This window comes from Myotis myotis, unplaced genomic scaffold (assembly GCF_014108235.1).
Source record: "Myotis myotis isolate mMyoMyo1 unplaced genomic scaffold, mMyoMyo1.p scaffold_m19_p_6, whole genome shotgun sequence".
Taxonomy (NCBI): domain Eukaryota; kingdom Metazoa; phylum Chordata; class Mammalia; order Chiroptera; family Vespertilionidae; genus Myotis; species Myotis myotis.
In genome coordinates this window covers 26497169-26517916 of record NW_023416368.1, presented here as the reverse complement: position 1 = coordinate 26517916, position 20748 = coordinate 26497169, and the positions used below count along the sequence as shown (strand labels likewise).

Below are 20748 nucleotides of genomic sequence, written 5' to 3'. Positions count from 1 at the left end.
TAAAGAAGTTCAAAATATCTATTCTTGATCTAGTTTTTATGGAGAATAAGTAAAACTTTGGCAAACTCTGCAAATTTTCTAAAAACAGTTAAGTGTTTGGGCAGTTATTATAATATGCCAATTTAGGGTAAAACTCATCATGTGTAGCAGGTGTTATAAATGAAGTACTAAGTATAATGCACATCGTACAAGCTACATCTTCATAGTTTTTAAAAAGTGCTCCAAAAATGTATCTGGGCCTTAAAACATTTTCATCATGTCTAGAGAGGTTGTCAAAGGACTACAGAATTGTAGAGCTGAAAGGGGCCTTGGAGAACATTAAAATCCAAGGAAAGGATTTACTTAACAGTCCACATTTAAGCTTTTCACTATTAATCATGCAATCTAGACATCACATTTAACTGAAATACTTAAGTGATAAATATTTGAAATAGTAGAGCTAATATTAAATTTTACCTAAAAACAAGTATAAGAATTTAATTCTAAAGCAGGGATTAAGACCAAAGAGCAAATAGCTTGGTATTTTATTTGAGAAGTATATTTAGCTCTTTCTTTTCTTTTTAAATTGCATTTGAATGCTTTTCCATAGGGCATGCTCCTACATTCTAATGGCAATAACTGCCCACCTTCCCCCAGTTGTATTATATTTTGCCAGAATGACATACTTGGTCCCTGTAGGCATTTGAATTTGCAGCCCTGTTTTTTTGTTGTTTTTTTTTTTAAAAGGGGGCACACCTGGAGAATCACCACATGCTTCTGGAAGCTTCAGTGGTTGGCCCCAGGAAGCCTGCACTCTTCTCTAGGCGAGGCAGAGTGGCTCCTGGCTTGCTGGTGGGCCCAGGCTAAGGATTTCATCCAGACCAGTAGTTTTTTGTTGTTGTTGTTGTTGTTTTTAAATATATTTTATTGATTTTTTACAGAGAGGAAGGGAGAGGGATAGAGAGTTAGAAACATCGATCAGCTGCCTCCTGCACACCCCCACTGGGGATGTGCCCGCAACCAAGGTACATGCCCTTGACCGGAATGAAACCTGGGACCCTTCAGTCCGCAGGCCGATGCTCTATCCACTGAGCCAAACCGGTTAGGGCTGCAGCCCTGTTTTAAAGAATAATTTAGTTAAAATGGAGAAAGAAAACTATTTTTTTAAATACCTTATTTTTTTCAAGGCTCCAATGTCTGATTCTAAATTTCACTTTCAGAAATCAACCTGTTGATATTATTTATGCACAGCAATACTGTATTACTGTTATCACTGCATTTATATCATGGAGGTTACTCATCAGGTAAGAAAGTGATGAGTAAAGTAAAGTGAGGACAAGAAGAAGCTTCCTTCTCTTGGGTTTGCTGTAAATAAGATCTACTTTGTTAGAGGCACTGCTCTAAGCAGGGGTGGACTTTACTCACAAGTGTACTCAACAGTTGGGAGTTACTGAACTGGTCAAAACCTGCACCCCTGTGCTCTAAGTGGGGTAACGAGCAATTCTATAGTTGGCTAATGTATTAAAAAGTAGTCCAAAGAAAAGAAACTGACTCATCTAATTCCTAAGGATGCAAACACAACTCTAGCCAAATAATCCTTCTCATAATGTGAATGAATAAAATATTATTTCTTTAAAAATTAATAGAATCACAACAAAACAACAAGAGAGTCTACTGCATGGGAGAACATATTTGCCAATGTTATCTCCGATAAGGGTTTAATCTCCAAAATTTACAGGGAACTTATACAACTTAACAAAAGGAAGATAAATAATCCAATCAAAAAATGGGCAAAGACCTAAATAGACACTTTTCGAAAGAGGACATACAGAAGGCCAAGAGACATATGAAAACATGCTTAAAGTCACTAATCATCTGAGAGATGCAAATCAGAACAACAATGAGGTACCATCTCACATCTGTCAGACTGGCTATCATCAACAAATCAACAAACGACAAGTGCTGGAGAGGATGTGGAGAAAAAGAAACCCTCGTTCACTGCTGGTGGGAATGCAGACTGGTGCAGCCACTGTGGAAAACAGTATGGAATTTCCTCAAAAAACTAAAAATGGAACTCCCATTTGACCCAGTGATACCACTTCTAGGAATATATCCCAAGAAATCAAAATTCCAATCAGAAATGATACATGCACCCCTATGTTCATAGCAGCACAATTTACCAGAGCTAAGATTTGGAAACAGCCTAAGTGTCCATCAGCAGATAAGTGGATTAAGAAACGGTGGTACATCTACACAATGGAATACTACGCTGCTGTAAAAAAGAAGTAACTCTTACCATTTGAACAGCATGGATGGACCTGGAGAGCATTATGCTAAGTGAAATAAGCCAGTCAGAGGAAGATAAATATCACATGATCTTACTCATTTATGGAATATAATGAACAACATAAACTGATGAACAAAAATAGAGCCAGAGTCAGAGAAGCATTGAACAGACCGTCAACCCTCAGAGGAGAGGCAGGGGAGGGTGTGTGTGTGGGGGGGGAGGGTAAGAGATCAACCAAAGGACTGCATGCATATGAGCATAACCAATGGACACAGACAGCAGGGGGGTGAGGGCATGTGCTGGGGTGTGAGAGCGGGGGGTGGGGGTGGGGTGGAATGGAGACGTATGTAATACTTTAAACAATAAAGAATTTAAATTAAAAAAATTAATAAACCAGAGTAATCTTTGGGTAATCTACTCAGGCCACAGTCTTCAAACTGTGTTACAGATGACTGAATTGCATTTTTCACAGGAGGATTCAGTGACTTCTAATAATAATTTGCTATAGAAGGAATTTCTCCTCCTTTAAAGAATTGATGCTGTTGTCCTTGTCAGCAAGCTGAGTCTATCACAAAGGTAAAGTTTATGTTAATGTCATGTTTGTACAGTGAAATCAAGATCTTTTCTGACCTCCTCGGCACTTTATCACTTGCTCCTCTGTATTGCAATCTCTGTGCCTTGTTTACTCACCTTTCACTGCCAGTAGACTGTGACATCCCAGACAGCAGGGGTCAGGTCTTACGTTGTATTTTATACCACTCAGCACAGTGCCCAGGCCCAAAAGCAAAATACCTTTCCCTCCAACCTCTCCCTCCCCCTCCCCTCTTTCTCACTGTCACTCATTTTTGCCAGACTGAAATAGCTGGTGACTTTAAAAACAACTAATTGATGGGAATTAAAGCCCACGATCTAATACGATGAGTATTGTTGCTGCCCAAATCCAACCCCATTGTTTCACATGATAGCACTTTTACAAAATATATATATATATATTTTATTGATTTCAGAGAGGAAGGGAGAGGGAGAGAGATAGAAACATCAATGATGAGAGAGAATCACTGATTGGCTGCCTCCTGCAGGCCCCCAACTCGGAATCAAGCCCGCAACCTGGGCATGTGCCCTTGACCGGAATCGAACCTGGGACCCTACAATCCGCAGTTTGACACTCTATCCACTGAGCCAAACCAGCTAGGGCTGATACCACTTTCTTAAAGTTACTTTCTGTTCTCTGACCAGGCACCCTCCCTTCAGTGTATACTTTTCTATTTTATTCTAGTTCTGTTTTATGTTGCTTTTTAAAATGTCTCTTTCCCCCTAGAGACCTAGGAGCCATTCCCCCCTCCCTCTTTACAAAGCCTTAATGAGCTTTGCCTATAACAGAAATTTCAAAATCCACTCTGAGAAATAAGAACCAAGTAGAGGAAAAATAAAAACTCTTCAAAACACACACTACCTTCCACTGCTCTTTTGAAGAAGACTTTGCAGCTCCCACAGGTCAAGACCCCATAGTGACACCCTGACGCTTCGTCAGAGCACACAAGGCAGAGTTTGGGAGGTGGTCCCGATGCTGCTGAGCTGGATGCAGGAGGAGAGCTGACATCCGGTCTCATGCCAGGGCTAAAGAAGAAAGAAAGCAGCGTTAGGATTTAGCTGTCACAGCTGTAAAAAAAACCCCCCCAACACATCAAAACACAGTTCTCTTAGCTTCTCCCTCCCCAGCGAGCATGTTCATACTGAACTGTGGCTTCACATACTAGCAAACATCACAAGGTCTCACCTACTTAAACATATTCAAATAATTATTTTGTTCTTTAATACAAAATTACAAGTGAGGTAATTTCTTTTTAAGTATTCCTTAAATAGTTGTGCTTCACTTAGACATTACAATGTTTACTTGCTTAGGATTTGTTTATATTTATAATCATCTTTATTAAGGTATAATTTACATACAATAATTCTCACCGTTTATAAGTATACAGTTGATGAATCTTGTTAAATAGTTGTATAGCTAACACCACGATCGAGAGGTAGTATATGTCTATCACTCCCCCAAAGATTCCTCCTACCCCTTTAATTGCTTAGGGTATCAAATTTTTTCTAATTTTATTATCTTGGACAGGCATCTCTATTCATTCAATCATGTCTCATTATAATTCTACTCATGTCCTCCACTTGAGTCAAAATTTTTTATAAAAATTCTTAGAGTTTCTTAGGACTTAGAAGCATTCCTTTCCATAACTTGCTTGTCTGGATTGCAGTGCACGACTGGAAAAAGCATGAAGCTTTCAACACTAAGGACCATTCTGCCTGCCCTCGCCCTTCAACAAAGAGATGCCCTAGAGAAGAAGGTGGAAACGGGAATCTGCTTCTCATACTGGGCCTCAATTTTCATTTTGCAAACTTTTCACCACAATGAGCACAGGTTTAGTGTTTAAAGGCAGACATTCTTTTCCTATGAAAGAACTGTACAACGGATATATACTTTTTACCTGTACTCACCATTCTTAACACTCTGCCAAATTTGCTTATAAAGATATATATATATATATATATATATATATATATATATATATATATATTTATATATATATTTATAAACCAACAAAACAGCGATCCTTTTAATGATGAAGAAAAAATTAACTATGAAATACTTCAGAATAGATCACACAATGCTTTCCAATGTTTCATCTTCCTAAGGAATTTTCATCATACATGCTAATTTTAGAACCAAAGTTACTGTATTATATTGTACTGTATAACTCAAAAGAGTTTCTAAGCATGTAACTTTCTGTAACTAAAAAGTCTCTAAAAAGAGTTTCTGGAGACTTCCCATTCCTTCTCTAGTTATGTGTTTTTCAAAACTGTGAATGGTAGCAATCTGTTGATTTTGGAACTACACATATTAAAGTGGGTTATTTATCAGCTATATAAGAAAGTTCATAAGTATATCATTACTTCTTTCTAAACTTTTATTAATTTGCTTATTCTTTTAGCTGTCCCATTGCTGTCCTTTATAACTATAGCAGGTCCTCAAACAATATTGTTCCATTCAACGTTGTTTTGTTATACATTATTTGGCTTAATGTCGCAGAAATTACGGATGACGCTAAGTGAGGACTCAGTGTATTAAATCTCAATTACAAATATGCTCAAACTCACAGAGCAAACTAAATAAATTGTTTTGCTTATCAACATAGTTAGAAATTATGCTTATGAAATAACATCTTTGTTCTGTTTTAGGAATAAAAATTAAAAGATAATTATAGAACGACAATTGTTTTATAAACGTCATTTTAAGTAACTGGGTCTCTAAACCCAAAGCTCCCCCGAAATTCTGTCCTCACATGAAGCTCACTGCACCTTGCCAACCCTTGTTTATCTAAGAGGCTTGGTCAACAGGACAGCGTTCCCGTCACCCCAATCCTGGGAATACGCCCCGGCGTTTCACATGTTCTCTGACTACTGTGAATAATTTCTGGATGCTTCCCTATCACAAGGCATTGATTCTCTGCTAGCGCTGGGAGTGGGCTGAGTGCATACTGAAAGCCTACAATGAAAGAAAATAACCTGAAAGGACTCTGCTGGAGGTCTGGCAGGAGCCACCTTTGATTAATAGAAACTCGTGACTAATGCAGAGGAGCTGCTCTGAGCCGAGTTTCACAGAGAAGCTGGAAGGCCTGGGAGGGAGTGACCGGAGCAGTGTGTCAGGGAAGCAAAAACGTCCTTGGCTTCTGCTCTGGGATGCCCCTATTCCTGCCCAGCCAATCTGTCATCTGACATCTATTTTTAGGGACCAACCAGTTGTTTGTGCATTTAGTTTATGGAAAAAAAGTGCAATATTTAAATATTTGAAATTTAGTTCTCATATGTAATACTTACATATATGTGTTTAAAATATTTGTAGTACTTTATAGTTTTAAAACACCTCTATGAATAGAATCTCACCCCTCCTCTCAACAGCCTGGTGAAAAGGATGCCGCAGCCTCTGACGAGGTCATGCCGAAACAGGAGGTTGATGAGGGAGCCTTCTGTGATTACACGGACAGGTCTCAATCCCAGCCCTCCCACTTAAAAGGGCTGAGCCTGTTTCCTCATGAGCGAACTGGGAAGGACAGTGTGTGTGTGTGTGTGTGTGTGTGTGTGTGTGTGTGTGTGTGTGTTGTGAAAAGAGAATATGTAGAAAGTCAAGCATTCTTTTCTCTTTCAGCAACACTGGAGACTTTATAAAAAGCATTATATAAGTATTATATAAGTGGAAAGTAGTTTTAAGTCTAAAATCTAGCACAGCATTCCCAAATTCTCACTTATAAATTAGAGCATCTGCAAGAGCGTTCAGGCCGCTACACTGTGAGCTACAGATGACAAAAGGGACAGTTAAAACTAAATGAACAAATGGGTTGGTAGAACTGCAGCTAAAAATCTGGAACTTAAGTCAGGCTCTTGGCATCCCTTCAGGCGGTCATTCTGGGCAACATCAGATAGGAACTGAGTATGCAGAAAACTGCCAAGTATACCACAGACATCAGTGGAAAAGAATCAGTTTTTCTCACACAAATATGAGGACTATGATGGCCTATAAAGAACACCATTGGGAGAATGGATGACTTTAAAATGGTATTAAATTGCAAATGTGACCCTGTGATATTGCTAAAAGGGCTAGGGTACAACAAAATGGTTAGAACTCAAAGGAAAACCATATGGAATCGCCATTTTTAAATGATCCATGGCAGAAAGAGATAAAAAGCACCCCAGGATAAGAGTGCATATTTCACTCTCTTTGCATGAAAAAGCTAGAATGTCCTGGTCTTTGCTCAATGTGTGTTTACAGTGATGCCAAACATTCTGAAGATGCTGAGGTTCTGTTAGTAACTGACTACGTCCAGGGTCCTTTCTTTTAAGTGAAGAATCATGTGAACAAAATGCTTTATTTCAGGTGAACACTTGAAGGCAGTTTCCCTTGCACAATGGACACTATGTTATTCCTGAGGCTACTAAGGTTACGAGAGGAAAAAACATGTATAAAACTGTGTTTTTCTATTTAATTCTCTTGCAAGAAAAGCAACCGATGGAAGGAGGATCACTGATGGATAGTCATGGATGGATTATAAAAATTAATCATACACCTTGAGAAGCATGTAAAATGTTCAGGCAAATTATACCCTTTCATTAAGCACATACTTCCTGGCACCTGAATGCCAGGCCTTGTGAGGATACAGCGGTCATATCTTATAAGGAAGCCATGTCATACATGAAATGCAATCCCGAAATGGTAACAAAATCTTGAAACAGATCTAGGTAGGAGTAACAGAATATGTTTTAACTGCCTCTTGTGTCATATACTGCTAGGAAGATAATCAGCTACATGTACAGACAAATCTGGTTTCAAATCCTAGCTCCTGTGCAACAGTGGCTGGCTGACAACTCCTGAGTCTGTTTCCTTATTACTACCATTTTAGGAATTTTTGTGTGGATGATATATCCACGTTCATATAAAATATTGGACATACACTTGATGATCATCAAACAATCCTCTCTTCAACAGCCCCCTTCCCCATTAACTTCTTTTTTCTCTCTCCCCCAATCCCTCCCTCCCTTCTGGAGCACCTTAGGTTAATGGTTCCTTTAAAAGTTTAAGTTCAGGTAATGGTAGATATATAGTTTTTATAATCTACCGAAATTCGACAATGTCGTTTTGTAAAGGTTAGTGTTTCGATCTGGAATCTGAAACCGTATCAGCGAACTTCTTGGAAGTCTGTTACATTAAAATCCACTGGTCTGTCTTGCACTTTGAAAGGATCTTTCACCCATGCCTGATTCTGTCCTGTCATGCATTAGTCATTTGGAAAACATTGGTTCCCTGAGTTATGCAGACCTTCCAAGTGTTGACACAGTTCATTACGCAGTATAAAGGAGTCACATTTGTTGAGCTCACAGTGGCAGTTGTGTCTCCCAAAGTTCTAAATTTTGTTTAGAAGTTCTAATTTTTATCAACTGGTAACAAATACTGTCAGTTGTCTTCCTTGAAGTGATAAGCTCACTTCAGTCATTTTTGAGAAAACGTGCCAAGTAACAGAGGCTGAAAATTGTAGCTGGTCCATGGTATACCATGAACAAGTGGCTTATTCAGCTCACAACTCCATCTTACGAATGCTTTCCTCGGAGACAGCCTTCGGATGCTACACGCAGCACAGAGCGCTCTGCACCTGCCCATTTTGTCACACAGAAGGATATTTAGAATTAGTATTTGCTTCCTCAAGGATATTCTTAATAGGAACTGGCTTTCTTTTAAAAACAAACAAACATGCCCTACTGGTTTGGCTCAGTGGCTAGAGCGTCGGCCTGCGGACTGAAGGGTCCCAGGTTCGATTCCGGTCAAGAGAATGTACCTTAGTTACAGGCACATCCCCAGTGGGAGTGTGCAGGAGGCAGCTGATTGATGTTTCTCTCTCATCGATGTTTCTAACTCTCTATCCTTCTTCCTTCCTCTCTATAAAAAATCAATAAAATATATTTTTAAAATAAAAAAAAATAAAAACAAACAAACATGAATGCATGGCAGTGAATACAGTGACTACTGTACCCTAAGATGCCAGTAGTTTTATTAATCATTATTGTTGCACTATTCTTGCAAATATCAAAAAAGTGAAAAAGGCAAATAAAAACTATGTATAATCATGAAAATTGTTGTGAAAAGACCTTGGGGTCTCCCTGGGATCCATGGGCCACATACTGAGAATTGCTATCATAGAGAATAGTGAGGACGCCAAGTCAGACAAGCTAGAATTCATTACCTAACGGCAATGTAGGAGCTTGGTGACCATTTAATCTCTTTAAATCTCAATTGCCCTATTTCTAAGTGGGCACTGTTGGGTACCTGGCAGAATGATACATATTGCTCACTACATTAGAGGCTTTCCCCAGAGAGAAAGGAACAGAGATGCTAAACTATTACAAACCCTATTGGCAGGTTGGCTTACCCTTCAATTTAAATAAATTTAATCAACAGCTTTTCAATGAAATGCAATGAATCCATTTGGGAAAACAAGCAAAACCATATTATCACCTCAGAGAACAAGTATAAATTAACATGGGGGAAAATCTGGAAATAAAGCTGCTACAACTGGGTTAATTTTTTATCAACTACAAATGGAATTAGGTATGTTCTCATTGGTTTACCAGTTTTGTCCCAATACCATAAAGCAGTGATTCTCGACTGGGAGCAGTTTTGGTCTCCAGGGGATGTTTAGCATTGGCTAGAAATGTTATTGGTTGTCAAAACTGGGGAAATGCTACTGACATGTGGTGAAGAGGCTAGGGTGCTGCTAAACATCCCACACTGCGCAGGACACCCTACTCCCCCCACACCCCCCAGCAAAGAATTACCCAGCTGCAAATGTCAGTAGTGCTGAGGGGTTAAGAAATCCTTGTCGTAAAGCTATAAGCAATAAGAAGAGGAAAAAATTTAACAAGGACCAGAAACATTTTAAAATCTTATGAACTATCTTTTAAAATGGAGCAACTGTCCTGAAGCAGCTCCAAATATTATTTGTCTCAAGACAAATCCAAAAAAGAGATTCAAAACAGAGCTGAGGCCAGGGACAGCCATAGTGATTAACTTGAGTCAGTAATTTAACTTTATTTTTCCCTTTAGTGCTAGTCCTAAATGGTGGTTTTTACACATTAAAGTCAGCTGCATTTTTCTTATCTTTTATCATTAGGAAAAAGGTAAATATTCAGCTATACACACCAGGCAATGATATTTCTGAATGCCCATTTATGCCTGAATTAGCTGAAGGACCACTGATTTGGTGGTACTAATTATGAATGCGGCATCTTCAAAGAAGGCAAGAACAGGATGGATACAATGGCACACTTACTGCCTTCTTCTAACATACAACATACATCTCACTATGTATGCAGATACCTACAGAATAGCACCGCAGCTGAACCAACATTAAGAAAGGGAAGGTAACATTATTTCCCTACTCCCTAAAAATGAAATCTGGTGAAACTACAAGTACATTGGTATATGAGGGAAATCCAGTCATGAAAGGATGTAAAGTTAATCACAGGTGACATTCAAGCTTACAAACAGCTCCACGGCCACCGGTTTCAACCCTAGATATATATTTATTGAATTCTGGAATTCTGAACATTTACTGCAATTTGTAATATAACTGCTGTGAAATACTTGAATAAAGGTGACAAAAATCCAAAACACCATTCATTTCCACCTTAACTACAATAGTAACATTTCTAAACATCTTATTCTGAGAGGGACTTGAGTTCCCCTCACTATACTGAGTAACCCAAGCTTAAAAGCAGACATTTTGCCAATTCCAACCCCTTTCCCACATTCTATTTATTACTCCCTATATCACTACACCATGTACCTTTTTCTTCCTGCCCACTCCCACCGCCACCTAAATGCATGCCTTCTCTCACTCCTTGCCTTAACCACTGCAATGGTTTATGCTAAGCAGTCTCCTGGCTCCGGCTGCTTCTCCTTCCATTCCATCCACTTCACCTCACTGCTAAACTCTTTTTGCCCATCATGATTAAGTGCCTCTGGGATCCTCCATTAGATATAGTACAAGCACAACATGGTCCCAACCTGGTTCTTCTTTCTCCAATCATATGCCATCCCACTTCTCTACAGCAACCATTTGGTTCCTTTATCACCTTAGGTAGGGATCGTGTATTCTACAAATATTTATGAAGTGACTGGAGTGTCCACCATGCCTTTCTGATCCATGACAACCTCTAGGTTCCCTTAAACACTGCCATGTATCACTTTATACCAGTGATCCCAGAAAACATTCCAATGTAGTGGCATGCTTTTATCAATAATTCCTTTCCGGTAGAGCCCAGCATTTGTCCAGTGTCCAGTATGTTATTTTATTTAACCCATTTATTACTATATCTTCATATGCTCTGTAAAAGAATTTGAGGCAGCTAACATGGTAGATATTTATGAGATTATACCCACAATATAGGTATCACCTCACTATGCAAGTTCTTTCGTTATATACATTATCCCCTTTAATCTTCTTCACAAACCTATGAGGTGGGTACTATTTTCAATGTTTTACAGATGAGGAAACTGATATTTAGAGAAGTTTACTTGCCTAGGGTGACACAGTAACTTAAAAAGTCAGGATTCAAACCCAGGTCTTTCTGACACCAAAACTAGCATTCTTAACCAGTATTCCACCCCCCTCACTCTGATAAAGTGGCATAACTGAGAGGTGAAGGTGTATCTATGTCTTCAAACTGAAGCACAATGCCTTCTACTTTGCTGGCTGAAATTTGATGTCTCAGTGATGCACAGTGAAAGGTAGCAAATTTCCCATGCCTGCTTCCAATTATTTGCAAATCAAGATTTTTGTCCGAGTAAGGGTCAAGCTGGTAAACACAGTTGCCTTAAAATTGTGTAACAGTCTGTATTGTTTGGCTAAATTTTCAAATGATCCACAAACTAATATTTATCTCATTCTGCACAATTAGCACAATTCCTAAATCCTTACCAAGATGCTTGTAAAATCAAACAAATACAGAACAGCTTTTAAAATACTCATATTTATGTTAGTATAAAGTAAGAACAAAGCCCCCAGAACCACCTCGACTTGATCTAAGGCCACACACATATCCCTCCCGTCCCTCAGTCAAGAATCCAGGCCTCGATTCTTAGATTCTTACATTAGTGGGAGAACTTCTTGTTTTGCTATCGTCTACCTGATGAGGTGTGTTTGTTGTTGTTGTTCTTTGTTACCTACATTTCCCTCAGGTTTTGATGATGCTCTCACTTCACACCCTAGTTTCTAAATACCCACTGAAGCAATTTAAAGGAATAATTTTAAGTATTTAATAGATAGTGAAAACACTGGAAAACTTGTCCCTGGAAGAGGAAAGAAGAAATAAGAACGTAGTCTTTAGGATGATGTAAAAGTGACTTAGTGGCCATCTGCAATACAGGCAGTTGGATGAAAAATCTGAGACCAAAAAGGTTTTCAGTGGGTGAAATAAAACTCATAGCAATAATCGCATTGAAAACCAACTGACTGATTTTGTGTGTATGCTGAGCCCCATGGAGAGGTTTCTTAATATTTATCTCAAATTATCCTTACTACTAGTCCATTTTACAGATGAGAATACAGAAGTTAAGCCATGTGCTTACCCAAAGTCACATTGGCACACCCGATTTTGAATTTAGCACTGCCTGGTTCTAAGATCCATGTTCCTCACCCTCATGATTGCAGGCACCTGCACGGTAATGTCTGTGCCTCATAGTTTTTAAAACACTGTGTGCGTCAACAAGTAGAGAGTCTTGAGGTAAAGGTAACCATCAAAAATAATTCCTTCTTCTGACTATCCTTCGTATCATAGTGGAGAAGAAATTATAATTAAATGATATGAAAGTATTCAGGTCACTTCCATTTTTTCTTTAGATACTTGTTATATTGCCTTAAACCTTAAATTAACATTTTCATATTCTAAATTGTTAAGATAATTCCACGTTAGCCATTAAGTACTGAATTAACATGGAGACCACGTATCAAAAGTATGACTAGAACCAGGAGTGTTTTATATGTCCCCAACACCAATTTTGCTCTGAAGCAATATGTTTCACTAACATATAAGAACTCAGAATTTTTTGAGATGCATTTGATTTTTCTGAAATACACTGCTCCACCGAAGTATCCAGGTGTGGATATAAAATGATGCGAATAGTTATTTTTGCACTGCTTTGGAAAATGGGTAACAATTTAAGTAATATGAACTTAATGTTACACAGCCTTAACTAGAAAGGAACTGTCTTTTATCCACACTACCAATTTTATGGATGGAAGATTTATATCAATTGACTAGAAAAAATTATGGGTAAAAACTAACATGTCACCTGATGTTTAAAAGATCGATAAAGCCAAAAAATTGTAATTATTCAATGTAAGGGTGCTAAATATACGCTACCACAATTACGCATTCAACCTGCTTACATGGTAACAGCTACATTTATTTAGCACTCCTTAGGCATCTGATATACAGTCTATAGCAGTGATGGCGAACCTTTTGAGCTCGGCGTGTCAGCATTTTGAAAAACCCTAACTTAACTCTGGTGCTGTGTCTCATATAGAAATTTTTTGATATTTGCAACCATAGTAAAACAAAGACTTATATTTTTGATATTTATTTTATATATTTAAATGCCATTTAACAAAGAAAAATCAACCAAAAAATGAGTTCGCGTGTCACCTCTGACATGCGTGTCATAGGTTCGCCATCACTGGTCTATATATAGCAGGGGTCCTCAAACTACGGCCTGCCGAAACATTTATCCGGCCCACCGGGTGTTTTTGCCGCCGCTGCCTCTTGCTTAGCAGCAGACTAGTTTTGTTTTTAAACTATAGTCCGGCCCTCCAACGGTCTGAGGGACAGTGAACTGGCCCCCTGTTTAAAAAGTTTGAGGACCCCTGGTCTATAGTCTTCATCACTATCATTAGAGATCTCACTAATCCCATATTACAGGTGCAGAAATTAAGACACAAATGTTAGAGAACTGTCCCTCAAACACTATATGATACTACTGAGAAGGCTAAGTTTAAATTTGAACTCAAGATTCCAAGTCTGGTGCTTTTTATGTTTTTGGCACATACAAATAATAAACTTCTGGTTATTTAACTGTATGGTAGATTAAATAGAACAAATTATAGTTAGTGATACTAACTATAAGATATTACATCTCCTATTTTACAGATACTAAGGTCGACAGATGCCCAAAGGAACAGTTATCTAGAATTAGTACTTTTTACCAATACCCATTTATTATCTCTTCACCCTGCATTCTCCAGATATAAAAAAGGCTGGCAACATTTTTAAAAACTACATGTAAATTGTGCTAAAATTCAGTAATTGCCTTACTTTGGTAAGGTCCATTGGAATATTATATAATTAAATATCAGTCAAAACATATTGAAAACGCCGAAACCGGTTTGGCTCAGTGGATAGAGCGTCGGCTTGCGGACTGAGGGGTCCCAGGTTCGATTCCGGTCAAGGGCATGTACCTGGGTTGCGGGCACACCCCCAGTGGGAGGTGTGCAGGAGGCAGCTGATCGATGTTTCTCTCTCATCGATGTTTCTAACTCTCTCTCTCCCTCTCCCTCTCCCTTCCTCTCTGTAAAAAATCAATAAAATATATTTAAAAAAAAAAAACATATTGAAAACATAATGTATTGTGGCACTGTATATAATATGTACTCTCACTTACATGTATTTGTCCACACACCCCTTTTATCAATAAAATTTCATAAATAACAGTGATAAGCAACATAAACTATCATGTAGTTTTACTTTTGCTAAATTTAGCACACAAAAAAGCTCTTTGGTTTTTCACAGCCCACATACGTATTGATTACTGCAGTTCATTTTATTCATTCTAAATTTTTCAACAGAAAAATAAGTTTTGTTTCTTCTAAAATAGTATCCACTAACATTTTAGAAACCATATGGGAATAGAAGAGAAACTCTGAAAGCAACTGATATTGTGATTTTTGTTTTAAAGTTTTGGGGGTATTCTTCAGTATGTAAAAATTTCAAGTGCACAGGCAGCACTTTTTTGAAAATAAATAGTAACTATTGTTGCAGTGGAAAATTTCCTATTGGGAAGCTTTGAAATTGATAAGCATTTATGATCAATAGTAATTCTATTTCTAAAATAATTTGCAGATTTAAAAATAAAACCAATACTGTAATTCTCTCCAAGTTGTCTGAGAAGCTCTGTCAAAGTTTGTATCTTCGCAGAAGTATTATAAAAATTACTCTAAACTAATCCCTCCTTAAGAGAATAAGAATGTGAGTAGTCAGCCATTAGACAGCATTTGAAAGCTGAGTTCTTATGTAAGCAGCACGTTTTGTGTGCAGGAACCAGCTGGCTGAATACCAGTGCAGGCAGAGCCAACATTCCCAGCAAACCCTCGCTCCAAAGTCCAAGAGAAATGAAACTTCTGAAAATAAAGTCCTCAATTTAAAATATCAAGTTTTTTTTAGACTTGTTACTTTCAACGAAATTATCACTTCCCAAAATGTCACAATTCAACACAGTTAAGCAGAGCAACAACAACAAAACTATAGGGTCTTGAGAGGGCCCGGGGAGAAAAGGGGCCAATAAAACAACGACATTGACAAAACCTTCATCAGTTGTTTAAAATAGAACACAAGAATCTACCATCTGACAAAATATCATCACAAACTTAATACTTTAAGGACAAATTATTAATCTGTAGCATAAATATCTGACAACTATGGACAAAATGTTTCATTGTTGACAAACGATTCTCCCACATAAATACTGAAAGCTGATAAGTTTTAGAACTGTAATACATCCCATCGTGATACAGACTGTTAGGTGCATGAGTTTCGCTATTCTGGGCTTATTTTAAGTCTGTTTGGACACCCCAAGTGTTTATTTGGTTTTTTACTTATCTATCACTTTCTATAAAAATCACTGACAGGATCTTAACACCCCAGCTGTAGGCATTGAGAAGACCAAGCAAGAGGAAGAAGAGAATCTTTCACAATTACAATGGAGGCAGTTAGCAAAGCTTTGGCTACTTAGCCTGAGGAGGAAACTTGTCCCCTCCCTAAAAAGGGTAGCAAAAGGATGTAAATAGTATCTGAGAACATTCCTGTTGGGAATTTTAATTTTTTCACAATGCCCAAAAGAGTAAACTAATATAAAGGAATTTGTGTGTGTGTGTGATTTCTGAAATGTAGCATAAACCCTAAACCTGAGCAGAATGAGAAACAGTGGCCAATAGAGAACAGGAAGGGCTATTTGACGCCCCTTCAGTGGATAGTGGAAATGGCTGGTTGACTATGTTGGTGGGGCTGAAGGTCGCGTTTGGTACATAAACATCAAGGACAGCAAAGTGTTAACATGCTAAGGCAGTTCTAGGTGTCGCCTGGCTCCATTTTTTACTCATGTGGGAAAGGAAAACTAAATAAACTCAATATAAGCAAGATCCCCACACTGAGGAAAACTCATCACTGTGTCCAGAAAGCCCAAACTATTTTTTTCGTAGTTCATCTCTTTATATCTAGTCCATAATCTACTCCAAGATTACTGCTTTTTATTTATTTGGAAATATACAACTAGGACAAATAAAAAGTAGGAAGATACTTTTTAAATTATGAAACTAATATTTAGTTAGAAAATTTGAAAAACACCAAAAAAAATGAAATTAGAAAACAAAGCTATCATACTTTTTTTTAGAGAATAATAAACATTTTACACATATCCTTAATCTTTAAAATTTTTTTGTATGTATTTAATTTGGGAATAACACCAGAGGTGACTGCATGTATGTGGCTTTTTACATGCGAAGTTCTGTTCCTTTGTTGTTCATCACAACACTTTGAGAAAAATTCCCATGTCAATAGATAATCTTTTATTACAACATTCTTTGATGTTTGCAAGGTATTCAGTTCTAACTTACTCATTCGCTCCTTACTGGTTATTCTGTTTTTGTTTTCTCACTATCATAAACACCACTGCAGAAACCTTTACAAACATCTTTGATTACATATTAAATTCCTAGAAGGACAGGGAAGCCGGTGGACAGATTCAGAATCTTTTGCACATGTTAAACTGTCTACCCTCCCTTTCTCGCTAGAAAGCAGGCTAGTTTGTGCATTCCCTCTTATTCACTCCTAAAAGAAAACAAATCTGGTTAATAATCTGATGAAAATTGCTTATTTCTCTATTGGGGTGTTTGTCTTCTCAAATAGTAAGAATGCTTTACACACTAAGTATTTCGACACAATCTATTGAGGACATATCTGGAAAGCCATAATTTTAAGTCATATTTTAAAATATTTCATTTTTGATGGTATACAGGCCTGTGATGTTCACAGCCTTTACTATATGCTCACGTGTGCCGGGAGCCGGTCCATGCTTGCTGTTTCAAGGGACCTGGCATATATGGCATACTGTTCTTAATATGTTTGCTCACCTTCTTGGCACTATGTGTTTTAACCAAGGTCTCTGAGAAAGGTTGTTTCCCCAGGTAGGGATTTTCCCCTGAAGTTAGGGAGGGAATAAAACCTCTTAACTAAGTGCCAGGCGGGTAATTAATCACTTTAACTATGAACAATCATGCTTAAGCTACATAATCTTTACTCCCTGGAATGGAGATAAGAAACGCCCTAACCTTTGTAATAGAGATTGATAGGATTGAATCAACTGGTATAAATACAGACGTAACAAGACAGCAAGAGTCAGAACTTAGAATACAGAACTTAGAACACAGAACTAAGAGAGACAGAACCTAGGCACAGAACCTACACAGAACGTTCTCTAGAGACAGAAGAACTTCGCTGGAGAGAACATGGCAAAAGATCCTGGACTGAACCTGACTACAGAAATGGGCAAGAGAACCTGACTAGAACCTGGTGACTGAACCTGGCTGGAGAACCTGGACTGAACCTGGCTGGAGAACCTAGCAAGACAACATGGACACAGAACCTGGCTGGAGATCCTAGCCAGAACTTGGCTAGAGATCCTGGCTAGAGATCCTGGCTAGGCTGCTGATCAACTGAACGCTGTCTCTGTGTCATTCCTTCTTCGCCGACTCCATCCACACCTTTGGGGACCCCTGGACCTGCTGGGGTTGGACCCCGGCACACGTGAGAATACTTCTTTTAGCCATATTATAGTTTGAAGTGTATGTGAGCTTGAAAATAAAATGACTGCCCAAATGTAGTTCTGGTTAAACATGATATTGTTAGCACATGATTTTATTTCAGCTCCCTCTGGAACCCAGTAAAATGAAAAAAGAATGGCATTTGTTTTTAAGACTAAAGACAAGAGAAGTGATATTTTGTCAATCATATCACAATGCTTGGGGGTGTGGGGAAGGGAGAGAAGAAATAACACCAGCAGCATTTTACATGGGACTGGGCATTCTGGAGTCTGTTAAGTCACCAGTGGAGAAAGCAAGAAGCAACCTCCTTAGTATGACAGGACTTCCAAAAGGCTCAGCAATGGGGAATAAAGGCAGGGGTCAAAATCAGTTCAATGTCTGTTTAAGAATATTTATAGGGAGTGGGAGCTGCCCAGGAGAGGTCAATGGGGGGAAAAGGAGACTCATGTAATACTTTAAACAATAAAGAATTTAAATTAAAAGAAAACTTAATTAAAATGGCTTTTTTTATTGTTTGAAGTATTACATATGTATTACATATGTCTCCTTTTCCCCCCATTGACCTCCCCCCGGCCACCTCCCCTCTGCGCCCCGCACATGCCTTCACCCCCCTAGTGTCTGTGTCCATTGGTTATGCTTATATGCATGCATACAAGTCCTTTGGTTGATCTCTTATCCCGCCCGCCCCCCCCCCCCCCCGCCGCCTGCCCCCCAGTCCTCTCCTGCCTTCCCACTGAAATTTGACACTTCTCTGTATCTATTTTTGTTCATCAGTTTATGCTGTTTATTATATTCCATAAATGAGTGAGATCATGTGGTATTTATCTTTCTCTGACTGGCTTATTTTGCTTAGCATAATGCTCTCCACCCATGCTATTGGGAATGATGAGAGTTCTTTCTTTTTTATAGCAGCATAGTATTCCATTGAATAGATGTACCACTGTTTCTTAATCCACTCACCTGCTGATGAGCACTTAGGTTGTTTCCAAATCTTAGCTATGGTAAATTGCATAATTTAATATAGTGAATTAATGGGAAAAAAAAGAATATAGGTTTCTCTTTATAGAAATGACAGTTAAGGTTATGGGGGCCAACTTGCCTGTAGAAAACCAAAATGTTGCATAAAAATATTTTGAATAATCTCCTTAAAAATACTAGTGAGCTGACAAAATGATTAAGGACTTAAGTTAAAAATTTAAAGGAAAGCATCCCAGTCACTTGTGCTATGAAAATTTGTACAAATTCAGACAAATTCGTGTTTTTTTTTAAAATAAAATGACAGAAAACCTACTAGAAAAACAGACAAAAAACAAAAAACGTACACATAGTTCACCAAGGAGGAACTCCAAATGGCCAATAAATGAAAAGTTATTCAGCCTCATTAGTAACCAGGGAAATGCAAATTCAATCCACCATGAAATACCATTATACACCCACCAGATTGGCAAAAATTAAACATTTCACAATAAGGATTTGAGTTTAAATGGCACATCGCTTTGGAAAACAGTTTGGTGTTATCCAGTATAGTTGAAAGCAAGAATATGTATGATTCAGTAACTCCACCACTGGATATAGTCTTAAAGAAATTAGTGTGTCTATACAATAAAATGTGTAACAATGCTGACAGCAGCATTTTTTGTTGTTAATCCTCACAGAGGATATTTTTCCCCCATTGATTTTTAGAGAGAGTAGAAGGGAGAGGGAGAGACACACACAGAGAGACATCAATGTGAGAGAGACACATGGATTGGATGCTTCCCACATGTGCCCAATGAGGGCCAGAATCAAGCGTGCAACCAAGGTACATGCCCTTGACTGGAATTGAACTCCAAACTCTTCAGTCCAAGGGCTGATGCTTTAACCACTGAGCAAAACTGGCTAGGGCTGACAGCAGCATTTTTTGTAGTAAACCAAAACCAGAAACCACTCAAATATTCACAAGAATGGAATGGATGTCTAAGTAGCGGTACAAGTCTACACAGCAATGAACTACAGTTTTATGTAATAACATCGATGAGCTGTGCAATGTAGGATAAAATGAAACCGCATACTCTACTTACTAAAGTTCACAAACATGCAAAGGAAGCTCTCTTGCTTATATAGTAAGAACAGCAAAAAAATAAAATAAAAATAAAATAAAAATTATCATAAGCATCAAGATAGTGGTTAATTTTGGGAGGGGAAGAAAAATGGGACTATAATCTTGGAAGGTCACACCAGAGGCCTCAAGTATTTATTAAAGTGTATAGGATGAAATTTTCATTCTTATGTATGCTTTCTTTCATAGTAAAAATTTTAAATTCTAAATAAAATAAGCAAGTAGGAAAAGAAACAGGTAACTTAATCCTTCTATTACCTCCCCTATGTCTTTCCTTTTGTTGTCTGCATTCTGAAACTCCTAGACTGCTCCTCTAATTTTCTTATCTTCTCTCTTATTTTCTATCTTTTTTGTCTTTTTGCTCTTATTTCTGAGTTTTTTTTAATCTTTATCTCCCAGGCCGTCTACTGAGCTTTTCATTTACACTTTCGTCTTTTTAACTTCTAAGAGTTGGGTTTTATTCTGAGTGCTTCCCTTACTCTTATTTGATGAATGCAGTGTTTTTCTTACTGCTGAGCATATAAATGATAGGTTTTTGTAAGTTCCTTCTCTCTGTATATTGGTTTCAGTCTGTTGTTTGCTTTGATCTCTGTTTTTTTGAAAGTAGAAGCTATCCTTCCTTTCACCCTATCCAGAAGATTGGAGGCTTTCTCTGTAAAGAGCAAAACAGAAAAGGGCTCTGGACT

General features: G+C 38.0%; 1 protein-coding gene across 3 annotated transcripts in view; it reads right to left on the bottom strand.

Moving 5' to 3' along the window:
• Nucleotides 1-20748, bottom strand: part of NR3C1 (nuclear receptor subfamily 3 group C member 1) — a 106088-nt gene that overhangs the window by 27798 nt on the left and 57542 nt on the right. For all 3 annotated transcript variants that reach the window (XM_036312855.1, XM_036312854.1, XM_036312856.1), the window contains exon 3: nucleotides 3720-3883. In XM_036312855.1, the coding sequence (XP_036168748.1) occupies nucleotides 3720-3883 (164 nt within the window). The remainder of the gene's footprint in view (nucleotides 1-3719; nucleotides 3884-20748) is intronic.